Source organism: Emys orbicularis, chromosome 1 (genome assembly GCF_028017835.1).
Source record: "Emys orbicularis isolate rEmyOrb1 chromosome 1, rEmyOrb1.hap1, whole genome shotgun sequence".
Lineage (NCBI taxonomy): Eukaryota > Metazoa > Chordata > Testudines > Emydidae > Emys > Emys orbicularis.
Genome location: NC_088683.1, coordinates 155,372,177 through 155,386,166, shown reverse-complemented (window position 1 = coordinate 155,386,166; position 13,990 = coordinate 155,372,177). Strand labels below are relative to the sequence as shown.

Genomic DNA, 13,990 nt, shown 5'->3' with positions numbered 1-13,990 from the left:
ATGCCTCCATCATGTCTCTTCTAATTCTTATTTCTAAATTTACAGTCCCAAACTTTTTTAGTCTGTCTTCATATAAAAGTCTCTCCATGGCTCTAACAATTTTTATCATCTATTTTTGAAAAATTCAACAATATATTTGCTATATCTTTATTAATTATGGAAAGCCCTATATATATTATGGTACTAATGAAATAGTAAATAATAGTTATAAATGACTTGGAAGAGAGAGCAAAGACCACAGTAATTAAATCAGTAGATAATACTAAATTGAGAAGAGTTGCAAACTTCGGAGAGAATAGAAAAATAATACAACAGTATCTAAAGAGATTTGATACATGAGCAGATAATAAAAAAATAAGAATTGACTTGGAAAAACTCAGTGCTAATATAGGCCATGAAAAATAATGTGAAGCACATAAACAAAATGGAAGGAAGTGCTCTTGGAAGTAATAGTGCTGAAAGAAGCAATGAGGTGATAGTGGACAGCAAATTAGACATGAGTTTAAAATCTGATACATCGGCAAAATAAACAATTGCACTTTGGGGTATAATGTCATGAAGCCGGGAGATGATATCTATCTCTCTTTATAGGGATCTTGTGTAACAATGCCTAGAACATTGCATTGAGTTCTGGGCACTATATTACCTGGAAAATACTGACAAACTGAAATACATTCACTGAAAAGCAACAAAATGGAAGAACTGACTTGTGAGGAGAAATGTTTAATCTGGTTATCGTGTTTTCTACTGATGCCAGCAGTACATAGTGGGTGTGTTTAAGCAAATTAAAACAGCCACTCCAAAGTTCTGTAGTAACTAGTTTACAGCAAGTATCGGAGGGGTAGCCGTGTCAGTCTGTATCCACAAAAACAACGAGGAGTCTGGTGGCACCTTAAAGACCAACCGATTTACAGCGACTTTCTTCTGCTGTAAAACTGAATTACCCAACAAAGTGCTTTCCTGGGACTTAAAAAGGATAAAAAAGAGAGTGTAAGGGGTACAAGGAAAAAATGAGCTAAACAGAAGGAAAGATAAATGAGATCTTCTTACCTGTTCCTCCCAGAATCTCTGAATCCTTTAGCAAAAGGGTTTCGGTCAATTTTTAATCGAGTGATCTGCAAAGGAAGGAGCTGAGAATTAGGAGTTGTTTGAAGATTTTTATTTTGAGAGCAACTAAACTACCCTAAATGCCCTAATATATGCTGCCTCTAATCACCCAAAATATTTTTTATTTTCTACTTACTAACTTCCCAAACAATGTTCAGGAGAAAAGGCAGCAGCAAAGCACAGAGTACAGCCTCCAGGCATTAGGCAAGACTGCAAAACCCAGGATGGTCCCAGCCAGAAGGGGGCTGTTGTTAGCTCTGCTTCCTGGTGGTTGGTGATTCATAACTACTCAAAGTTGGGTTAGTTAGTTTCCCTAGCCATTCTGATAGCAACAGTACTGTTTGTGTTTGATAATTGTTTCAGAATAGAGATATCTTGGGGTTGCAGAGTATATACATATAATAAACCAACTGCACCGCAGAGCCAAACATGGCCACACTAGAATCACTGCTGCTGAATATGGCTCTTTGATCCATAGTCAACCTTGTGTAACTCCATTCCACTGATTTCAATAATAGGAATGAAACTGACTCTTTCATTGTGCAAAATTAGGCTGTAAATCTCACAAGAACAGGCTGTGATTTCTGACACCCTCTCCTGAGGATCACTGCCTCCTGCACAGTATTTTGAGCATTTCCCATCTTGGTTGAAAATGAAAATGACAGAAACTTACCTGCACATTTCAGACCTTAGAAAAAGCTTTGGTGTGAGTTCAAGTGTCAGATGGTGATGGTTCAAGGGGATGAGGTACAGCTGGTTTCTAAATCAGTTCTCTGGTCCCTACCTCAAAGCCATTAATCAGAATCTTTTAGAAATTATTCAAGTTTGTGTCTCACTTTAGGTCATTATTGTTACTTATATACTGCTATAATGTACATGGCACTGTACAATAGATTGGAGGAGTCAAAGATCAGAGACCTAATCCCCTAGGACCAAAAGCACCCCTGTATTAACCCCCTATAATTCATGTAATAACCTTTGTGCAAAATATGCCTTGTGAAGCGACATTTAAAACTAACAACACACCGATAATCAATATTCTTGTGTAATGTATGCATGAAATGCATATTAAGAGTTATAAACATAAGCTGAAATTATGACTACAATGTGTTTACCAGATAAGTCTGGAGAGTAGGTATGCCGGTTTCTCAAAGACAAAGAACAGATGATGCCTCTAGCCAGGTGTCATCAAAGGTGATTGTCAATCACCTGTCAAGTGACCATTCCTTGGCAACGAAAGGGGGGCAGGAACAGATTGATGTGCATTTTAGCAAACAACAACATGGAACCTCTTTCACCACAAGACCCCATGTCTCCATCCTCACAGCTGGAGTGAGCTTTATCTAGGGGTAACCTCAGGAAAATGCATTTCAAAGGGTGACTGGACTACAAAAGTGAGGGGCAAAACACCCCAGGTTATCTCTCTCTTTCACCTAACAAGACAAAGGAACCAGCCTTTTGATTTTGGGGGGAGAGCCTGACCTGTGAATTTGGTCAACCGTGTTGCTGGGAGCCTGTGGTAAGGATTTTACCTTGAACCAAGCGTAGCTTAAGTTTGAGCTACTAAGAAACGTTTTACCTTTATTTTTTTGTAACCATTTCTAACTTTAATACATTATACTTGTACTCACATAAAACCTATCTCCTTGTAGTTAAATAAACTTGTTTTATTTTTAATCTGAACTAATCTGGTGCTGTGTTTAAACTGAACTGTTTGGTAACTCCAGTTAAAGTAGTAAATTGTTGAATATTGACCCTTTACAGGAGCAATGGACCTTTAATATATGAACTGCCCAGGAGAGGGCTGGACACTGCAGAACACATATTTTTGGGGGGAAATCTAGGAATGGGAGTGAGTTGGTCACCCAGCAAGTAGTAACCAAGGCTGGTGGAAGCTAGAGTGTGACTGGAGTGTTGCTGACAGGCTGCTGGATCAGGGCTGCAGCTATACACAGACACGCAGGGTGTGACCTGCATGCTGGTAGGTTGTTTGTCAGAAGCCCTGATTGGGAGCTACAACAGCAAAGCATTGTGAGGCATCCCAAGTCTTAGGGCAAGCAGTGACAGAACCCTCGCTGGACGGGATTGCACCCCGCAATGTGACACACCCAAAAGGCTCATAATCAAAAGTGGGTACAATATGAAATAAAACAGTATAGATCCTTAAATTGTAAGCCCCGAAGGACTCATTATGAGAATCTAATCTGACCTCCTGCATAGCACAGGGCATAGAACCTCACCCAGGAAAAAAGCCAAAGGTCCAACAATTATTAATTGTAGGGCTAAGGCCTGCCTGGGATTTGAATCAATGATCTCTCTCACCATAAGTAAGAATCAGACACATAAGCCACCAATGTACCCTAAAACTGGATAGGAACTGAACCTATCTCCTCCTACACCCCAAGACACTATCTTAGGGTGACCATACATCCTGTTTTGGCTGGGAAAGTCCCCTTTTTAAGCCCTGTCCCAGACGTCCCGACTTTTTTGGCTGAATGAGGTATTTGTCCCATTTGCTCTTGTCAAAAAAGTGGTGTGTGCCCCCCTGACTGGGTGCAGAGGAATATTCGGGGGGGGGGGAGGCAAGCGATGACGCCAGCCCAGCATGGTGAGGCTTGGCCAAGCGTATCGGGCCAGCCCCGTGCAGAGGTGGGGGGGGGGTCTCAGATGATCAGCTGGGACCAGCTCCTCGCGGTGTCCCGTTTTCACTTTGAGAACTATGATCACCCTACACTATCTTAACCCTACATTAACCATTAACTGTACTGACACTTACCATCTAAATACAGTGACTGTGGACCTGGCATCCATCTGTCTAATCTATCCAGGATCCTACACCACACAAATCACCCTGCAGCTGGAAGTCTTCAAAGAAGGAGTGGGATTTGAGGAGGGATTTGGGAATGAAAGGAAAATAACCAATCTTATAATGGGAAACCTCATCTTCTGAAGTTTCTCCAGGCCTCTGCTTCCCTTTTTTAGATTTCCCAACATACACAATTTTCAGATGGAATGAAAACATGTCAAGATTGTAAGTTCTTTGCAGAAGGGAATGTGTCCTGTGTTCTATAAAGTTCTATGGTGCTGTATAAACATTTTGTAATAATTAATTAATTAAATGTGACAAACTCTTTTTAATTGTTTTGAGATGATATTGTCACTTATTTCAAGGTTGTTTACTTTAACATATAAATCTGACTATATTTCATTGAAAAGAGGAGTGATTCCTAAAGACTGAGGTTACAATCTTATTGTCTGCAAAATATCTAAGATGAGAAACGTCTTTTCATTACCATTCTTGATTTAAGACAAATTCTTTCATCCCTGCAATCTGTAGCAGCAAACTGCAAACCATATTTTCCTTTCAAGTCAGGCTACAATATCAGATTTTTCCTTTCAAGCTGGTTTATGTTGTCATTCTAGTTTATGATGCTGGTTTATGATATATAACTTGACCACCATGGTATTGGCACACTGCATAGGACTTTGTCTGTTATGACATCTTACCTCACATGGCTGTGATAAATGCTGAGAATTTGCATTAACACTGACATTTTGATCCCAGCACAAATTATTGTTTTCATGCAAAGATGGTGAATGGAGGATCCTTTCAATGAGTTGAGAATCCAAATTAACACTCTCCTAAGCATGCAAAGTATAAGAAGTGCTCTCCAAAATCAAAGCATTTGAGAACCACTGTTCTACTGCCCCTGCTTCTGTGCCCAGCGTGTGCCCCCTCTCTGTGGCTTTCAGACTTCCCTGAACATTCAGGAACTGAGCTCACATTCAACTCGTATTCAATTCTACCCAGGTTCCCAGAATCAGGACAACTGCTCCAGGCCCCTTTAAAGTTGTGTGACATAATATGTCCTCACAAGCAAAATGGTAGCGGCAGTTAATGTAATTTTCATCTCCTTCCCTGCACCAGCTGACCCTCCTGCACCTTGGGAATATTCACTCTGATAAGGGCAAGCATTAGCACTGACACCTGCTCTCCCTTGGGATTTCCACTTGGGAAGGGTAGCTTTAATTTACAGCTTAGGGATCAGCACATTACCCTGCTGACCTGACCACACGTCCTCTCCCAACAGTAATGCCCACTTTGGGGCTCGGTAAAGACTTGATTGAAACCACTGTCCACTTTTTGCCTTATGGGCCATGTGCTTGAGCTGCTGATAGAAACTGCTGCTGAGTCCCTATGGACTCTTCTCTTTAAGCACAACCCACAGCTCTCAGGCACTGATTCAGACCAGAGTTCTGTAGTTACAGAAAGAGTGCCAATTGTTTTCTGCAAGCCATGGAAGGATGAAAGAGTGAACCAGACTTTCATCAGGGTGTGTTTTAGGTAATACAGAACTGGCCATTCTACTCCAAAACTTCCTGTCTTGGTTAAAATCTCAACTGCTTCCATTGTTTTATTTTCCTTTTGGTCTCAAGAAATTCACATCCTTTCAAAACATCTTTTTGAAGTAATTCCTAATTAGAACAGGTATGGAATCCTACATAAATGATTTATAATAATTTCCTTAGTGCATCTAGAATGCCCATTTACTCAGGTGAATGAAAACAGCTCTCCATGGTAAGCTCTCTGGGGCAGAGACTGTCTTTTGCTTCTGTATTTGTACAGCTCCTGGTTCATGACTACCGTATGGCTACTGCAACACAAATAAATAACATGGGCTAAGATGCCATTTCTGGATGTTTAAAAGTCTGGGTCAAGGAACACAGTTAGTCCATAATCAAAGCATTATCTGTTCCAGGAATAACTAGTTCTCCAGATCGTAATTTCATCATAGCAATGCCCTTTTGTGAAGGTATACTGAGTTCATGTACGTACCTTCCTGTGGAAAGTGGCCAGGTCCTGAAATACTTGTATTTGTAAGTAAAGTATTAAGCCATTCAGAGCTGCTATGCACAGTGGCCCCTTTCTCTCATCTATGACTTTGTTTTCACTGCCCAAAAACGGTGTGTTTTTACCATGGGATAGCTATGAGTATGTCTACACTGTAAAGAAAACCTCACAGCACTGAGTCTCAGAGCCTGGGTCAACTGACTTGGGCTCATGCAGGGCTAAAAATAGCAGTGTAGATGTTCCCGCTCCAGCTGGAGTCCAGGAGCTGAGACTCGGTGGGGGTGAGGGTCTAGCCCGAGCAGGAATGTCTACACTGCTATTTTTAGCCCCACCGCCTGAGCCCTGTGAGCCTGAGTCAATTGACCTGGGCTCTGAGACTCTGCGCCGTGGGTTTCTCTTTGCAGTGTAGGCATACCCCAAAATGTGTTAGCTTTACCCACTGTACAATCCTAGTGCTTTTTCCTACAAGGTAGATAGGTGAGGTCAACAGTATCCTCCTTCCCCCTACCCACAATGATCGACCTCCCCTAGCTACCTCAGAGTAAAACTACAATGCCCTGTGTCCACTAGGATTTTGCAGCAGGATAGCTAGCCATCTTTCTTTGCAGTGATGACATAGTTTAACTGCCCATAAAGTGCATCTTCTCTCTAACACAGCTACCCCTCTGATACTCTTCTCTGTTAGCTATCTTTCGCAGAGATTTAATTCTCAGAGAGACACAGAATATGCTACAAATTTTATAAATACAGGGAAAAACACTGCAGGTGAAGGAGCTGATGGGGGACAGGGACACACACTGCTTTACCTGCTGGTTTTGATAGGCTGTCACTGTGGTGAAGACAGTTTCAGGGAAGTTGAAAGTTTTCACTCCATCACCTGCAGGGACTGGTTTTGTAGGAGACAGATCACTGCTGAAGTCCTTGCGGATCACATGAACTCGAGGCTGGTACTTGTGCATTGAATGTAGGATTATCTTTAAATAAAGAAGAGAGGGGGAAATTATTTGCCTTCAAGGCTCCTATGCTCGGCTACATGGGGATGGGGGCAGGCTAACGAATCCCATGACTTAGCCTATTGTGATACAACTGCACAGTCTTTACGCTTGTCTGACAACTGAGTGAGATTCAGCCAGTGATCCCTAAATGGTGTGTGTATATGTGCAGCCACCCCAACAAAACTGAGCTCCTATCCAAAGGGAGCCCTGGGACTGGGGGACAAGAGTTTATACATCAATGTGTATAGGTAATGTCCCAGAGTGCAAGCAATGGGGCTGGGCAAGAGACCTTTCTAGCTTTTGTGTGGAATGGTTGCATCCCTGGGCTTGGAGCAGCAGAGCTAAGAAGTGTTATATCTCCCTGGGACGTGGTGGGGGGTGGGCTGGGGCAAGGGCATTGAGATTAGCTTCTGACTTACGTGGCCTTGATCATCAAGCTCGTTGTTGGTCAGCTTGAGTTTGTCAAAACTGACAACCTGCCTCATCCAGGTGTCGCCAGAAGCCAACGAGTCGGGATGGATATACACCCTGGGAGGCACTGGGGAGTCAGCGTTGCCCGCCACCATCCACTTGGAGCTGTGATACACGTACCTGAGAGAGAGGGGTGAATCTTTACGGCTAAGGAACCCAAGAGCCAGTGAAGAAGGAACATTGCCAGAGCTCCCCTTCCCCGCCACCCTGCCATACACGCGCCAAGGCCTCATGCACAGATAGGGGGAATGTGCTTTACTGCAACCTTTCACCTTGCAAACGCAAACCAGATAATCGAACTGAACAAGTGGCCGAGGGATTCTTTATTAAAACCACCTTTCCAGTTCCTCTCAGCTATAAAGCTCTGCCATATGTGCTGTCCCGGCTCCTTAACCCTCTCTGTGCTGGAATACAAGTCTGTGAAAATAGTGCTGAATACTTCATTATTTCTAGAAGACAAACCTGTGGGGGTGGGGGGGGGACCTCTCACACTGGGCTGTTCAGCATATACATTCAGGGTGGATTGATTTGACTCAAAGTGATTTAAATCACTGATTTTAATCATGTTTTAAATCAGCAAGCAAGAACTCTCGATTTAAATAATCTATTTTAATCTTGTTTTGCATTTATACTTTTTAGTTCTTTTCTTAAAGAGAAGATGATTCTCACTGGTTGGTAACCATTAAAACATGTTGATATGCAACTAAATATAGCCTTTACACTAAATTGGATACGTCTTTTTGCTACCAGGGGATAAACTGTATCTACACACATTTATTTAAGCAATCATATAGCTTCACATATGTTTATTCAGATTCTTAATTTTTACATTTTTATTTTATTATTTCTTATTTACTAGATGATGACAATGTTTTTTTACTTTTGATTTGTGTCAACTCTGGATGGAAATTCAAATGCCTGAGAGTATCAGTGCATGGAGAGCTACTCCAGTGCTGCATCCTAAATACAGATCTGCAGATAGCTCAGTCCTGACCTGCAGCACTCCCTGCTATTGCCCATGCCATGGCTCTCTTGGTGAGTGATTGCTAATCCTGGCTAATTGTGAAATGCACACAGACCAAGAGAGACTAGAAAGAGAAAAATTGATTATTACTTGAATCACACACACACACACACACAGAAGGCAGGGTTTGAATCCTGGTCTTCAGAAATGCAAGGGAGGGAATGTATTAATCCCCTGACTCAGTGAGACCCTCAGTACGATAGATCAGATGGTGTAAATCAGCATTGCACTACTGATGTCAGTGAAGCAATGCTGATTTACACCAGTTGGGGAATCTGACTCAATTTCTGTCTGACTGAAGCATGCACCTTTACACTTGTGTATCGTGGTGAATGTTTTTCCCAGCCTCTCATTCTTTTGGTATTCTGAGTCTAGCTCTCATGGTGTTCCTCATTCTGCCGTTGAAAGGCTTACCTGTATCTCTTGTTATCCACAGGCACAATGTCCATGGCTATGTAATACTGCTGGTGAGGGTCTAAGCCTGTAATTTTCACTCTCATGGCTGGAAACATTCTCCTAGAAAAACAAAAGTAGAAATGAAGAAGAAAATGGTGAATGCAGGAATTATTAGAAAAGCTTGGGAGACTCGTTGGGATCTTGTTGGACGACCGGAGCAACCATAAGAATATTGCCGCATGAAGACTGTAATGCAGGTCCTGCTTGTAGGACTGACTTATGGGTGGATATGACATCAGCTTGGTGTGGATGCTATAGTTGTTATCTTGATAGGTTACCAGATACCTTCTTCTGTTCTAGTTTCCTGATGCATAGTTCTTCCATAGCTACTTCAGGGTTAATTGTCTTTGACTCACCAATCTTGTTAGATATTGGCATTTAGATTTTTGTCCTTCTGCTCATGAGTCTTTGAACTGGTAATGCTAATAAAGTATTGTGAGTCATGCTTCAATAGTCCAAAAATACTAAATCTGGATCCCTTGAATCCACCAAGGCTGTTTTTATCAAGTTATTTGCTATTTGTACTGACTTTTCTGTTAAGCCCCTACTATACAGAGTTAAATGAGTTGACATGGTGTGCTTGAACTGAGATATCAAAAAGTATTGCTGAAACGAGCCCCTCATGAATTGTGAGCCATTACTAACTCCGCTAGAATCCCCCGGAAAGCAAACTGTGATTTACAATGAGTTACTACATTGCTTTTCAATGTGTTGTGCAACAACTTACAAAAAATTAAATATTGGTCCACTGATAAGAGGCAATCTTTCCTTTCTAATGCAAATAGCTTTGGCAATGAGGAATCTTCTGTGGTTTCAGGGATTGTTTTGCATTCTGTTCCCAATATGAACTATAAATTTCTCACTTTACCTTCAACGACAACATTCATCGCTGGCCAGAAACAGACATCACAGACTCTCTTCTGACACTTTTCAGTACCCAGGTGGGCACTGTGGATTATGCTTAGCATTTTTGACTTCACGCTGTAGCGTGTTGTGATGCCAAGCCCTTGTAAAGAATCCTGTTATATGAAGCAATGCCATCTGTATAGCCCCAGAAAGGTTTTTATACTTGAAGATGCCTGGGCTTTTTCTGGTGGCTGTTCATCTAGCATTACCCTTTCAAGCTCTGTAAAGTTGGGACTTTTTGTGTTTCTTCATTGAGCAGATCAATTTTAGTTCTGGAAACCGGGGTAGTCCTTAAGTCATATTTACATCCAATTCCCCTTCCTGAAGAGCCTCGCTTTGCTGTTCATAGGCACTCTTAAATGCACATCTCTCATATGAATTTGCTTTATTGGGCCTATATTTCACATTTAATGAGAACTTTTGCCATTTCATAATCATTCTCTGAAGTCTAGGTAGTGCTTTGCGCATTAGTTTTTGTAATATAAATCCCAGTGACTTATGGTCTGTTTCTGTCTTGATTGATTTCTACCCATAAACACACTCCTGAAAATGTTCAAACCCAAAAATCATTTGTAAGCATTTTTGTTCAATCTGAGCACACTGGGCATAGCTCTGTTGTGATTAGCAAGCATAAGCCACTAGGCAAGCGTCTTGCAGAAGGACAGTCTCCCACCTATGAGCTTGCATTGTCTGAGACAGTAGGTTCTTTGTTAAACTCAAAATATTTCAGTACTGGTGCTTCTGTGGCAGCATTTTTAATTTCCAAAAGCCTTTCTCTTGCCAGTCATTCCACTGCCATCCTGAACTGTCCTCAAACATCATGCTAAGTGAAGCAGAGTGAGACTGGTGTAATGGGGCACCCAAAAGTATCAAACTCTGACAAGTAATTATAATTCCGTTTCTCCGATAGGTGGCAAGCTCTTCCTTACAGGATGAGAATAATTTGGGATGGAAGAGACTCAGGGCTAGTCTACACTTACCCGGTAGTTCGACGGCTGCGGATCGAAGTTCCGAGTTCGATTTATCGCGTCTGGTGTGGACGCGATAAATCGAACCAGGAAGTGATCCCCGTCAACTGCGGTACTCCAGCTCGGCGAGAGGAGTACCGCGAAGTCGACGGGGGAGCCTGCCTGCCGCGTGTGGACCGCGGTAAATTCGAAGTAAGGTATGTCGAATTCAGCTACGTTATTCACGTAGCTGAATTTGCGTACCTTACTTCGACTTGGGGGGTAAGTGTAGACCAGGCCTCAGTAAGGCATATCTAGACCAATGTACAACTCATCCCTCTCCAGAGTGTATTCTCCAGGGCTTTGTTTTACCTAGTTTTAATGTTTTAAGTAATGGGTCCTTTACTACATCCCTTGAGAGACTATTGCACAATCTAGTAGACCTTACATACAAGATGCTTTTTCTTCTTTTCAGCAGAGAAGAGTGACATGCTTGAGAAAAAAAATTTACATCCTCCTCCCCTCTTTGCTTATCCTCCAAACTGAATTTAACCTCATTTGAGGCATAGGATAAGTCTACACAGCAAACAGAGGTGTGACTGCAGCATGTGTAGACATACCCAAACTAGCTTTGATCTAGCTTAAACAACAACAGCAGTGAAGCTGAGGCAGGATGGGTGGCAGTACAGGCTAGCAAGTTGAGTACACATCCAGCATCCTGGGGAAGGTTTCTACAGCTAGTGTTGCTGCCCATGCTGCTGCAACTCCACTGCTATTGTTATATAAACTAGCTGGGGTATGTCTACAGGTGCTGCATTCACACCTCTGACTGTGATGTAGACATACTCATAGAAATTGGGTCAAAGTATCAGGGAGGTTGTATCAGCAACACAATATGTCCTCCTAGCAGATGCCCTGCACACACACATACACACACACACAAACACACACACACACACACACTTACTTTTCTCACTTTGTGGCAAATTATCATCCAGCAATCCAGAACTGGGGCCTGACCAGGGAGTTAGCCCTTTCCCTAGCTCTCCAACATTCAACAAGTTCCATCCAATGTCCAACAAGTTCCACAGAGACTTGCCACACCATTAGGTATAAAGTGGAAGAAGGAGACAATGGAAGAATTTAACTGTATTTCTTCAAACATTTTTTAAAGGCTCTGTTGTAGGGGTGTGGGAGATGGGAGGGTATTTTATTCTTTCCCAACCAGTTCACGCTTTCCAGATGGACAGAGGGTGGGGAAGGAGGAAGTGCCAGTTCATAAGCTCTGTGATGTGCTACTGAGCCACTGCTTGACCTAGCCACAGCTTTTCTACTTTATTCCAAAAAGAATGAAAATTTAGATCAATTCATTATTGAATCTCACTTCGCAAGGGGCATTCACAAGAGGAGAAAAGGAAAAAAACACTGTGGTCCCTGGGGCCCAGCCAGCTAGAATGAGAGGTATAAAACTGTCAGAAGAATTCTGTGCAGGTGCCCCTTAGTGAGAATGTGGATGTATGTATTGGATGGCGTTAGTTTCATAGCTGAACAACTAAATAAATTAAAAGAAGAATGATGGACTAGCCTAGAGCGGCATTACCTTGTTTCTACCACAATGACTCATTAAACCTGCCAAGTCACATGGGTACAGGATGTGGCATTTTACAGCCCAGCTCTTCTTAATTGGAAAGAGGAGGCTGTGGAACAGTTTAAAAGATAAGTCATGTTTCAGTGGGTTGATGAGGAATCCAGGATTAAATCTGAGGCTCTTTGGGTCTAAATCTGTGTACCACATTGGGAAGATTGAATGCAGTATATTCCAAGTGACTCTCTCCAATGCTAAAACCTCAAGTGTAAGGTTGCAGAATAGCCAAAGGGGTTGGTTGCACATGAAATACTTTGTAAAAGATTACCACAGCCCATTCAACAGGCTTAAAGGGTAATCTCTGAGATAATTGGAAAAAAGTTTATGCATCCCCCTGCTTTCATAAAAATGCTACAGCTGAAAAAATTGGGTTTATTTGTAAAGTTTTGTAGAAAAATATTGTTTTCTTTTGCCGTGGCTGTAAAAGTAGCTCAAAGTTCTTAGACATAAGGAACTACCGCAGTGGGCATCCAGCAGGGACTGATGGATGAAAGGGAGGAAATAGAAGAGAATGGGCTAATGACTTCATTAATGTTCAAGCACCTGTCATCTAGAAAGATACCAACTAGCTTCACAATTAATAATTATACTCACAATTGCTGTATGTATGTAAAGGGAATACATGAGTTTTTGGTATGGTACAATATGGTGATTTTATTTTAACATGAATTTGGGATGACCAAGTTACTTACTACTCAGCAGTAAAGTGGTCTTTAAACGTAAGCTCGTATAAAATCTTCAAAACACACACATGCACCATATATTCTCTCTATATGGAAAAAGTCTGTGTGTGGGCATGGTAGCCTTCTGGATGAAATGTGCTCGAATTAAATCATCATCATTAGTTTATTTGTGAGGGTTTTTTAAATAGTATTATTGGTACAGCTGTTCATCTAACTCCTCCTACAATGCCAGGCCGCCATAATACCATGAATTCAAATGTATAGGACTCTTTGGGCACAGAAAACTATAAACTAATAATATTTTTAAATCTCTAATAACTACTTAAAATAGCTTTTGCATACACAACAACATATTGATTGTGAGCCATATCTGAGGATCTTTCAGGGCTAGAAGGAAGTGCTAATTTGGGGCAGCCAGCACATTTTCTTGGTTTAAACTTTTTTGTTTAATACAGAGACAAGGTCTCCGTTTTCCTTTGCGACAAGTGTTGACACACTGTGGTGACAGGGATCAGATACACATTCCAAAGTTGGGGACTTCCTCATTCCAATGGTTTAAAGCTCTGGTTTCTAACTTTGCTGAGTTACGAGATACTGGCCCGTTATTCTATCACAGGAGTGTGCACATCTAGACTTCGGTCAAGTTTGATTTGGGGGGAAACACCACATCAGAGGGAAAGAAGGAAACAGTTCTCTGGCAGGTTGTTTTAAAACACATTGGTAGGTGCTTGAAGCTGTTCAGATGTTGGAAGATGTCCCAGTGTAGGCGGATTAATGAGCAGAGGGAAGGTGAGGGGTTAAAAGTTAAATATAACTACAATTAGAAAAAAAGCACAAAACAATCAGCTTTGAAACACCAAGCTTCTTCGCTACTCACACTTGCTTTAGCACCAGGCTCACGTAG

At 41.8% G+C, this 13,990-nt stretch overlaps 1 protein-coding gene across 1 annotated transcript in view; it reads right to left on the bottom strand.

Moving 5' to 3' along the window:
• TBX15 (T-box transcription factor 15) overlaps positions 1–13,990 on the bottom strand; it is a 139,855-nt gene that overhangs the window by 35,132 nt on the left and 90,733 nt on the right. Inside the window, exons 3-6 of the mRNA XM_065417459.1 lie at positions 8,864–8,965; positions 7,374–7,545; positions 6,766–6,933; positions 1,051–1,115 (exon numbers count right to left, since the gene is read on the bottom strand). Of these exons, the coding sequence (XP_065273531.1) occupies positions 1,051–1,115; positions 6,766–6,933; positions 7,374–7,545; positions 8,864–8,965 (507 nt within the window). The remainder of the gene's footprint in view (positions 1–1,050; positions 1,116–6,765; positions 6,934–7,373; positions 7,546–8,863; positions 8,966–13,990) is intronic.